This window comes from Loxodonta africana, chromosome 8, assembly GCF_030014295.1.
Source record: "Loxodonta africana isolate mLoxAfr1 chromosome 8, mLoxAfr1.hap2, whole genome shotgun sequence".
NCBI classification, from domain to species: Eukaryota; Metazoa; Chordata; class Mammalia; order Proboscidea; family Elephantidae; genus Loxodonta; species Loxodonta africana.
The window spans coordinates 16,485,325-16,497,359 of record NC_087349.1 but is presented as its reverse complement, the minus strand read 5'-3'; the positions used below and the strand labels follow the sequence as shown (position 1 = coordinate 16,497,359).

The following is a 12,035-nucleotide window of genomic DNA, read 5'->3' as shown; positions in this document are numbered from 1 at the left end:
GGCAAAGGGTTTACAGTGGCAGAAAGGAGACAAGTGGTTGCCAGGAGTTGAGGCAGAAATGGGGGTTAACTGTAAAGGGACAGAGGGACCTTGCTGGACTGATTAAAATGTTTTCAACCAGGCTGCAGTGATGATTACACAACTCAATAAATTTATTAGAAAGCAAAAAGGATTCAAACCAGGCAGTCTGAGTCTCAAGGTCACCCTCTTAGCCATGTCCCTGTACTGCCAGACTCAAGACAGATTAGAGGTGGGAGTGGAGCAGAAGTCCTCAGGAAGGACACCCAGGGCTAGATCATCCCCTCCTGTTTCCTCAAGGGCTTTCTTCCACAATACTACCTCATCGGGCCTGGATTCTCAGTCTCTCCCTCTCTTAGCCTGTAACATCCCCAAATCTTTTCCATATTAACAAAACACACACACATACCCTCTTTTTCAACAAGTTTCTTGCTACTGTCCTTTATCTCTTCTACTATCTTCACATATCTACTTCCTCAACTCACTACTATGTGGCTTTTACCCCCAACACAGGAGTGAAAAAGTGTTCTGATGAAAGTCACCATGACCAAATAAATCATACACCTTATTTCTTGGGGTTCCCTTTAGCATCTAACATCTTTGGCCACTCCCCTCTTCTGGATACCCCTCCCCTGGCTTTTCTGACGTCTCGCTGTCCTGGTTCTCCGGGGACTCTGGCCATTGCTTCTCTCTTCTGCAGGCTTCCCCTTCCCTGCCTACCCTGACGTAGAAGGCCCCACATTCTGTTCTTTGCTCTCTTCTCCACTCACTCTGCGCGCTCTTGTTGGTACTCTCAGCCACTCTCTTGATTTTCAACCACTGTTGAGAAATAAACGGATACTAAATCCATTCTCTCCAGCCCAAAACCGGTGTCCTGTGAGCCAGACCTACACGACAACTTGCCTGATGGACAGCTGCCCTTGGACAGACCACAGGCACCTCCAACCTAATGTGTCCTCAACTGAACTCAGGTTTTCCAAAAATTTCTTCTTCCTGCTTTCCTTACCTCATTAACGATACCACCTCCAACCAGTTTCCTAAAGGAGAACACAGCATTTGTCCTTGACTCCTCTCACCCTCATTCTGAGTCATGACTTCCTCAACCTCTAAAGATATAATGAATTCATCATCTCTTCTCCCATCCCATTTTCCCTGCCCTAATTCATGGTAGCATAAGTGGTTAAGAGTACAGCTGCTAACCAAAAGGTCGGCAGTTTCAATCCACCAGGCACTCCTTGGAAATTCCATGGTGCAGTTCTACTCTGTCCTATAGGTCACTGTAAGTTGGAATTGACTAGAGCGCAACAGGTTTGCTTTGTTGGTAATTCATGGTACCAACATCAATTGTCCTAATACGCAAATCTGATTACAGTAACTTCCTGCTTCTAATCCTTCAATTAACAGGAAGGGCAGCACTGAAGGACACAAACTGTTAAAAACTTGACTACTAACTGAATAGTTGGTGGTTTGAAGCCAACCAGAGGTGCCTGGGAACAAAGATCTGACAATCTACTTCTGAGAGGTCACAGCCTTGAAAACGCTATGGTGCACAGTCCTACTCTGCAACACATGAGGTCACCACGAGCTGGAATCAACTCAGCAGCAAATGGTTTGGTTTTTAGTTTATTCATAGGAACAGTCCAAGTTCTTCTGCATGACATTCAAGACTTCTCCATCACCTGCTCATCACCGAACTCTCCAATCTCAACTTCCCACAACTTCTCCCTTAATTTTTCATCCTCTGTTTCTTACTCCTAACTGGCTACTTGTTTGTGCCATATCTTTGCCTTTACACAGGCCCACGTTGCCTTCTCCTCTGGATCCTGAAAATCACTTTCAAACATCCTGAGGCTTCTCTGACCACACCAGTTCCCCATTCCATTCCAACACTGCCTACCCGAAGTTACCCCGCCTTATACCCCACTATAGCTTGCACAATCCTCCAAGGCAGCACTCCAATTATGGAACAAGTATTTGTTTTCATGCCTACCTTTCCACAACAGTGTGATCCATTCATTCAACAAATAAATACTAAGCCAGGCTCTGGTCTAGGCCCTTGGGATACATCAGTAACAGAACAGTTTATACCTGAACAGTTACTTACTCCTCAGGGCCAAAACCAAAAAGGAGGTGAGATGGCAAAGGGGAAACCACACCTCAAAACTTGTCATCTTTGAAGGACAAACCTATGACTCCTATCTTGGAAGAGAAGTGGAAGAGAGTGCCAAGGGACTCTCTATATGAAGATGCCAGAGCCAACTGCATCTTTTCCAACAACTGAGAGCCATGGGACTGTTGCTAATGCTCGGCTGCGAAGCTGAGACAGGTCTTAGAAAAAACCCTTGAAGACGGACTCCAATCCTCTCAATTTATAGGTGAGAAAATGAGGCCCTGAATGACATCCAGTTAGTGGTAGCATCAGAATCTGAAGCTGTAACCCCTAATCTCTTCACTCTCAAGCAACATAGTAAAAACATATCATTTCCTCTGAAGAAGATAAATGGCCTTATTAGTTTTTACAATGTTTAAGGCTACTTTAATTGATACATAATTTAAGTAAAGCTCACGGAATTTTTATTATGAGTTGTGTGCCACCGATTCCCACTCATAGCAACCCCATAAGACATTAGAACTGCCCCATAGGGTTTCCTAGGCTTTACAGGAGCACATTGTCAGGTCTTTCTCCCACGGAGTGACTGGTGGGTTCAAACCACCAGCCTTTCGGTTAGCAGCCAAGTACTTAATCACTGTGCCACCAGGGATCCTTACATCTACTATTTAATATGTTAACGCAGTATATTCTAATATATACGCTAACCCAGTATATATATGCTACTATATGTAATATACTATTATGTACTACTCTATAATATGAACACAATATGTAATATGCTACATATATCAGTTTATAAATAAAAAGCTAATTTGATTTATATATAATTTATGTATATATATATAAAAAAATTCTTTATTTCAATTTATACTTCTATATTTCACACCAAAGTAAAGGGGCTACAACTACACTAAAAATACATTCCACCAAATCTAAAAGTGAGTGTGTTTGCTAAAAATCAGTCTTAGCTACAAATTCTCACCTGTATTGGAGACAGCCACCCTTTCTTCTAAATAACAATCTACTTCCCATCAAAATTCACATCTTGCCATCATCTACCGGGCTTTTGAAACACCTAGTACAAAAATTCCTTCCAAACCCTAAAGCATCCTCAAAATTATCATTCCTTGAGTGAGTAAAACAAAAAGCTGGCCCAGAATAGAGGAAAAAGCACTGGACACTACTAGTTATCTAGCCCTAGAGAAGTCACCTAACCTCAATGGGCCCCACTTGCTTCAAGTGACAATGAAGATACTACCAACCCTCCAGGCTATGTGGAGGATCAAAAGGACATCACAAAACGGTAATGTGCTACACAGATATTTGGTAGTTGTTACCCACAGAGCTCCAGTTACGGGGACTTCAACTGATTATTTCATCTTGGTTCATTCTCATCAACTCAGCCTGAGCCTGCACTGGGGTCCTCCTCTACCCAGCCCTTGAGGACTGGGCCTAGAGCTGCTACCAGGAGCAGCTGCATGAACCCTGGTGTGAGGATGTGAGGTGGTCACGTGTCCCTCTTTCTACATCCGTGGGTAGTAAAAGCAGAATCTCTCTTTCAAATTAATTACTAAGTGTTTCTGTTAACTTTATATTATTTTTGTGGCTTCTGATACCTCAAAATTAGCTACTTAATTTCAAATACTATCAATTCAAAACATTTCCCAATGTGGTTTTTGGTTAAATTTCAGGACATTTATAACCATGTCATCCAAGGAACACAATTTATTTTTTGAGTTGATAAATGTATTGCAGGACTGCCTTATGGGAGTCAACCTCCTCCTTTTCTTCTTCGCAATCACTCAACCAATGCATCCTTGGGCCCGTCCCATGGCGCAGCCATGGCAGACAGCAGATGCCACTCTGCCAACATCAAGCTCAATCTGCCCATCCCAGTCCATTCTCGGCTATGCCAACACAAAGTAACAGCTGTGCCGTGTTATCCTTTGTATCTGAAGTTAACATTATCTGAGCTGGGCTCAAGGGGCCCTGGTTGTACAGTGGTTAAAGCAACGGACTGCTAACCAAAAGATAAAACCAAAAAATAGGCGGTTCTAAACCACAATTGGCTCCACGGGAGGAAGACATGGCAGTCTGCTTCTGTAGAGATTTACAGCCTTGGAAACCCCTATGGGGTCGCTATGAGTAGAAATCAACTCAACGGCAGTGGGTTTGGTTTGGATTTTGGAGCTCAGCTGGCCTCAGCTGCATACTCACCTATCTTTGTGAACTGCGGTACTCACTTGTGAAGCAGCTGACAAGATTCAGCACCTGTCCAGGGTTATATATATACACAATCTGTATCTGTAAAACAACTCTTCTTTGTGATGCTAAGTGATCCATAAAGGAATCAAAGCTACAACATAAGTTTCTGCAACAGCTGGATATACTGCCCTTGCGTTAGCAGCAACTCCTTCAGGAAACATGTTTTTCCTTAAACAGGACACTTGTTTGAGAAACAGTGTTTCCTATCTAGTGATACCTACTATACCTGGGGAAACCCTGGTGGTGTAGGGGTTAAGAGTTCGGCTGCTAACCAAAAGGTCCGCAGTTCAAATCCACCAGGCGCTCCTTGGAAACCATCTCTGGAATCTAAGTCAAGGCAATACCAAGTGCAATTTGCAGAAATTACTTCAAGCAAAGAATGGTGAAATGCCCCCTTGCCCCCAATAATGCTAGGAATCATACCCTGGGGAGTCCATAGATGAATTCCTCAACTTAGGCAAAACTGTCTGCTTAGATGCATTTTTCTGGCTGGGCAGAGTCCACAGCTCACAGATTCAAAGTGTTCTGAGGTCTGATTTATAAGAAGAACCACTGCTCTGAGAGAGCGCCGAGTGAAGCAGGCCTGCCGACAAGCAGAATTCAGTCCTTGACTATCCGACCTACTGTCACTGCTCCTAAAGACAAATTTAAGCAAACAGGCCTTGCCAAGTTTTGGGCTGTACTCACCATACCAACATGCACTCCAGGGAAGAGAAAAAGATGCATGCCATCTTTATTCTTCCCACCCACCTTTGTTGATCTTACCCAAAACTAACAAATACACCGCCTACCAATCCAGACCCAGCCTTTCCTTAGGAGACTGGGTGAGATGGCTAAAATGTTTCCACTTCCAAGGAAAAGGAAGAAGGAAACTCTGTAAATTGCTGTTCTCTGATAGGTAAGGAGCCCTGGTGGCACCAAATGTTAAGTGTTCAGCTGCTAACCAAAAGATCCGCGGTTCAAATCCACCAGCCGCTCCTTGGAAACCCTATGCGGCAGTTCTACTCTGTTCTATAGGGCTTGGAAACCCTATGCGGCAGTTCTACTCTGTTCTATAGGGTCGCTGTGAGCAGGAATCATCTTAACGGCAAGGTGCTTGGTTTTGGGGGGGTTTTCTGACAGGTGAAGTTAGGAGCCCCGTGAGACAAGAAAACCAGACCCACCCACTTTGAGATGTGTCCTCTCAAAGTGATTAAAGGAAGTTTACCCATTTTTCTTTCTTTGTCTCCCTCCCATGTTGCACCATTTTCTGTGAGGGTACTGGTCTGCTTTTCAGTTACCATTTTGAGTTACAGGCTCCAAAAAAAAAGACTTATTTGGAAATTATTTACTCCCAAATACTTAGTTAAGGGCAGGGGAGGAAATGACATATATATATGTATACATACACGTATATATGTGTGTGTGTGTGTATGTATGTATATATATGTATATATATATATGGAGCCCTGGTGGTACAGTGCTTAAGGACTCAGCTGCTAACCAAAAGGTTGGCAGTTAGAATCCACCAGCCACTCCTTGGAAACCCTATGGGGCAGTTCTACTCTGTCCTGTAGGGTCGCTATGAATTGGAATCGACTCAACAGCAACAGGGTTGGGTTTTTCTTGACATATATATATATATATATATATATATATATATATATATATATATAAAACATGTAATTCTTAGCTTATGTTTGTAGTTTGTCACTTGTGTTTCTTTATATTTGTCATCAGTGGGGACCAGAAACTTGTACTTCCTTTATAAAATCTTAGAAAGTTTAAAAGAGTGCTTTGCCCAAGCGAAGCATGGAATCTCGAGCGGAAAGTGAACAAGCATCTGCCAGTTAACTGGATTACCTGCACCACACTCCTCAACACTCCCCATGACTGACTGGATGTGTAGTCTCTCCTCTAGAGCATCAACAACACCCCACATTAAGTAATTTCTTCATCTGGAGTTCTCAACTGCCAATACTTCCCAAAGTTATTGGTTGTGTTCCATGTAAGTATCCATACTACCATCACCCACTGCTCCTGTGAATTTCAGCCTGCATCTTCAAGGCCAGTTGCACAGTGCAGTTTATGCCTGGAAAGCATGATAACATTTCTTTGAAGATGATACTCATTGAAGTTGACTTTTGCTCTTGAAGAGTTCACTCCTACAGCTTTGATGTTTCAGATAAACGTGTGAATGACTGAGTCGCTGGCAGACTCACCGAGCTGGCACGGCAGGTGCTCACAAAAATCCTATTAAGCACATGTAATATGAGTACTGAAAAGAGGTGGTAATTCTATCACTATAAATTTATTTTAGATTGGAAAAGGAGGACAAGGCAAGAGGGTGACATTTCATCCAACCCATACAAGTTGTTTCAGATTCTAAATTCAAATCAGGTGTAAGAATACAGGTTATTTTATGGAAAATTGGAAAAAGCTATGAATTGCTAAGAATAAAGGGAAAAAACAAGACCCTGTAGAAAATAACACCCGGTAGTTGAGAAGTTTAAACTTAAAATTGTAAGTAGTTCTTTTAACTGTAGCTGTTGAGGGTTCCAGCAAAAAAATCTGGAAACACGTGATCTATTAATAAACTCAGCCTGGTTACTGAAACCCTTACATTGCTCACTAAATGTGATTCTGTGTATAAGATGAATGAAGATGAAATGACTATCTCTATCAGTACAACAGAACAAGCACTGGTTTTCCAGCAGTGACTGGCTCTGCTGAATCACAAATACACTCTTGTTTCCTACAACCTAAGCTCGGCCATTGATTAGACAAAGTTGGAAAGTCTTCTCCAGCCGAGTTGATGTACCAAAACCAAACCCATTGCTGTTGAGTCGATTCTGACGCAAACCAACCACATGACATATACAAGACACAGGAGAACGGCCCTGGTAAGGTCAATCGTTATGGAAGCAGACTGCCACATCTTTCTCCTGCGGAGCAAATGGTAGGTTCAAACCACTGACTTTTTGGTTAGCAGCCTGGTGCTTAACCACTGTGCCAACAGGGCTCCAAGTTGACCTAACCCATCTGCAATTTAAAACTGAAGTTTGGGCTTCATTAGCACCATGTTTTTACCAACTGAGCTAAACAGTGGCTCACTTATGATACTGAGATGCCTCCTCATGCCTCAGAAGCTTGTTTGGGAAAAAAAAAAAAAAGAAACAAGGTACTCGCTTTGAGTCAAGAAAAGTATAAAGATCAGCTGAAAAGCATCTACAAAAGACCTAGGCAAAAGTCAGGCAGTGCTCCCATCTCCCAGTCCACTCTGTGAGGGACACCTGTGGGCGTCCTTCATGAGGCACAAGATGCTCTTATTTTATCCAGTTATCTTAAGTTCATACATACTTTGGACATGTTGTCAGGAGGAATCAGTCCCTGGAGAAGGACATCCTGCTTGGCAGAGTACAGGGTCAGCGGAAAAGAGGAAGACCCTCAACGAGGTGGATTGACACAGTGGCTGCGACAATGAGTTCAAGCGTAACAACGATTGTGAGGATGGCGCAGGACCAGGCAGTGTTTCGTTCCGTTGTGCACAAGGTCGCTATGAGTTGAAACCGACTCGATGGCACCTAACAACAACTTTATGTAGCCATTACACTGAATACCGCTAATTACAGCTGCTACTCATGAAGTACTAGGCACTGTGCTAGATGCTTAAAGACAGAAAAACAAACCTAACCCCACTGCCATCAAGTCGATTCTGACTCACAGAGACCCTACAGGATAGAGCAGAACCGCCCCATAGGGTTTCCAAGGCTGTAAATTCTTATGGAAGCAGACTGCCACATCTTATTCCCATAGAGCAGCTGGTGGGTTTGAACTGCTGACCTTTCAGTTAGCAGCTGAACTGTTAACCACTATGCCACCAGGGCTCCCACAAATCTCACAAGCAGGTTGCATTCTCCAGATACACTGAACAACGAAACACAATCAAAAGTGATTTGTCCACTTGAGACTATGTTGGCATCTCCTGCCTGGAGGGGAGATGAGAGGATGGAGGGGGTTAGAAGCTGGCGAAACGGACATGAAAAGAGAGAGTGGAGGGAGAGAGCGGGCTGTCTCATTAGGGGGAGAGTAATTGGGAGTGTGTAGCAAGGTGTATATGGGTTTTTGTGTGAGAGACTGACTTGATTTGTAAACTTTCACTTAAAGCACAATAAAATTTAAAACAAAAGTGATTTGTCCAGGGCCACACAGCTACTGAGAAGCAGAGTTAGGATCCAAACCAGGTCTGCCTGGCTCCAAAGCACATGCTGCCTCCCCAACACTACACAACACTTCCAAAGAGTCTTCGAACTTTAGATACTGAAGGAATCCTATCATCTTCTTACCTCAATCAATTAACATAAGTGATGGTATTCCCCCTAGGGATAAAGAAAGGATCAGAGAAGTGATTTGTCCACGGCCAAAAGGCTAGAAAATTAAACTGAAGTTTGTTTAACTCCAAATTCATGCTCTTTTTACCATGACCTCCAAGATATCAGAATGGACTCTGAGTACTCAACAATTCAATAGCTTGCCATTGTAGAGAAAACAGCAATGGGCTGAGTATGGCTACAAGAAACTTAGAGCACAACTAGACTCATAGTCAAAACAAGAAAAGATGAGAGGTCCTCAGAGGCATACATTTAGCAGATGAGAAAGCTGAGGCTCAGAGAGATTTCAAGTCACCCTTGAAAAAGGATTTGAAGGAACAGGGCATAGTCCAAGGGCATTCCAGGTGAAGGGTATATTCTGAAGGAAAGCACGGCGATCAAAACGAGTATGGCATGTGCTTGAATTTTTTCAATGCAGATAAGATATAATGTATGAGAATGAAAACAATAAAGAATGCAGGAATGCTTCTGTCAATTTTAGTGTCCAAGGGACACAGTTTATTTAAAAAAAAAAAGGTTTTTTAAACAATCTTTCCATTTTAATCTATCACCTAGCCCTACTGTCATATTTATCCTATTCAGCCTTGTGCATCTAACATTTCATATGAATGTCTGCACTGTGGCCAAATTGTCTTTCGGTTTTGTTTGCGACCACCACTATCTGAACTAAAGCATGAGAATGCAGATTTACAGATTTGTCTACTCATTGTCTTCTTACCCAAAATTTACTGTATTTTTTCTTACTTCTACTCTCTGGTGTGGAACACCAAAGGCCTAAAAGCAAGATTAAACAAACCTCTGCTTAAAACTCAAGGTTTACAGTAATTTTTATTTGACTCCGAAGAGTACCAACTAAACCACAATAACGCAAAGAATGCAGCCTCGGATTATTTTATTACAAAATGTGGTACTACCGTTAATAAGGCAGGCTGGCCACAGGCCAAAAATAGAGTTCAACAGTCTTGAGTTTCTAAAAAGAAAACTTTAATAAATGTTTTCCAGGTAACAGTTTCAGAGTAGAAAGTTTTTAAACACTTTAAATATTTATGAGGCTTTATTTCCTAGTAACAAATGCTAAAAACAATTTACACATTTAATTTACTTATACTGGCTGTGCAATAACAGATGAAGAAGCATATAAAATATTATAAAACTTCCTGAAGTCAAGACTGCTTTATTTACTAGGTTCAGGCATCATACTTCCAAAAATGTGAGGCTCCAAAGTCAGGTGCAGCGAAGAGTGTTTATCAAGTTAGTGCTGGCATACTGACAGACACCCTGGAGAAAAATCAAGTTTTCAGTTTATGTATCAAGCACGTGCAGAAGGCATAAAAATTAAGAAAAACTTCCCTACAATATCTTGATCTAGAACTGGGAATACGACGTCTACCAAAAAAAAAAAAAAACCAAACCCGTTGCCACTGAACCGATTCCAACTCATAGTGACTCTACAGGACAGAGCAGAACTGCCCCATAGGGTTTCCAAGGAGTGCCTGGTGGATTTGAAATGCCAACCTTTTGGTTAGCAGCTGTAGCTCTTCTCACTACCCACCAGGGTTTCCATATGACTTCTAGTGGTCTGAAAAACTGCAAATCTCAATCTCTAGCCAATGAATCAGGCTGGCAGGCATTAGTCCTGAAGCACCGGGCCTAATTCAAGACTCAAGCAGGGCAGGTCACAGAGAAGGCGCCTGGGAAAGACAGATATCAAGTGAAAGTCAAGAAGGCAGAAGTCACCAGAGGACAGCCAGAAAAGTGTGGGGGTGTGGGGGTGTATGTTGGAGGGAGGGGTTGTATCAGAGGGAGAACACTAGATGACAAAGCACAAATAAAGAGGCTCCTTAAAATGCCAATTTGCCCTGAGAGGGGTGACGTGGCAACAGAAAAGCAGAGTTTGGGTCCTGAAACCAGGAGGCATAAGAAAAGACCCGTTTCACAAATAAGTACAGTCAGAGGTTGCAAATAAAGTCCCGCAACTAGTGAGAAGTACAGTCAAGACGAGGCTGCGCGCCCCTGGAGGGTCCCATTCAATCTGGCAGCCCACACCCGCCCCAGCACAGTGTCTAGCACTTGTACACAAGCAGAAACTACTTTCCCAGTGGAGGTCCCAAGTCGTGAAACTCCGGCCTTCTCCCCGGGCAACACTGAAGGCTGAGACGCTGGACAAGGGCTGCGGGTCCCGAGAGCACAGGCTTCGGGTTCTGAGTCCGAGTGCTTGCGCTCTGCCCGCCCCGCTCACTCACCCGGATGCCCTTCACCACCGTGATGTTCTCATTCTCGTCCGCCTCGAAGGTGACCCGGCGGGTGCTAGCCGTCCCGCCCATGGCTCCCGCGTCTGCTCGCGCAGCGACCTAGCGAGGACTCACAAGCACTGCAGGCACCACGCTCACATACGCGCGTGGAGGTGCCCGCACACTTCCCGTGCACAGCAGGAGCAAGGCCACGACCCCAAAGAGCAAGGAGAAGGCGCCGGTCCTGAGTCCCCGCCCCCTCCGGTCACGTGCCACAGCAAACCTGCCTCCGGTTGGTCAGAACTGAGAAAGGCCCGTCTCCACAAGGCGCGGGCATCCGGGTTGGTCGGTCCGGACCCGGATGCTATGGCAACAGGTAGTGTTTAACAAGGCTTCCGGAACCCCTGAGTATAGTGGGAATTGTAGTTTCGGTCTAGTGAGGTGAGTGGTGGAGCGTCCTCAGCTTCGTCCCAAGAGCGCAAAGGGAACATGGCATTCTGGGAGTTGTAGTCTTGACGGCAGGAAAGGCTTGTAACTGGCAGCTTTCAATGAAGTTTTCCTACCCTAAAAAAAAAAAAAAAATTTCTATTTTTTTTTAACGAACATGCTTTGAAGGCGTGCTGTATGCCAGACATTATTCTAGAAACTTAGGCTTGTGAGTTAAAGACACAACTCTGTCCCAAAGGAACTCACAGTTTAATGTGGGAGATGCACTCTCCTAATGGAGCCCTGCCTAGATTTCTATTTTAAAAACTCCCTGAGGCAAAACTTAGCAGTTCTTTATTTTAGTCTTAGTTATGAAAAAAAATTTTTTTGAACTGTATTTGGCCTATGGGCTTATCGCATGAACTATGTACTTCTTTTACATCTTATTATAAATAAAAGAAATTAAAACATTATGGCTTTCAAATCTGCGTATGAGCAAACAGAAGAATAAGTTGTTTGCACCAAGCACCCCGAGCATTTATTTCCCACATTTGTGTCTCCTTCACTTGGAAGTCAGTGGGTCACACACGATGTGGCAGTCCTCTTATGCCG

At 43.5% G+C, this 12,035-nt stretch overlaps 1 protein-coding gene across 3 annotated transcripts in view; it reads right to left on the bottom strand.

Moving 5' to 3' along the window:
• The window catches only part of CHCHD3 (coiled-coil-helix-coiled-coil-helix domain containing 3), a 336,220-nt gene extending 324,976 nt beyond the window's left edge, over window positions 1-11,244 (bottom strand). Inside the window, exon 1 of one of the 3 annotated variants that reach the window (XM_064289706.1) lies at window positions 11,010-11,244. In XM_064289706.1, coding sequence (XP_064145776.1) covers window positions 11,010-11,090 — 81 coding nt within the window. In that variant the 5' untranslated portion in view covers window positions 11,091-11,244. The remainder of the gene's footprint in view (window positions 1-11,009) is intronic. The other 2 variants (XM_064289707.1, XM_003420879.4) reach the window with 2 other exon arrangements.
• Window positions 11,245-12,035: the final 791 nt, after the last annotated feature.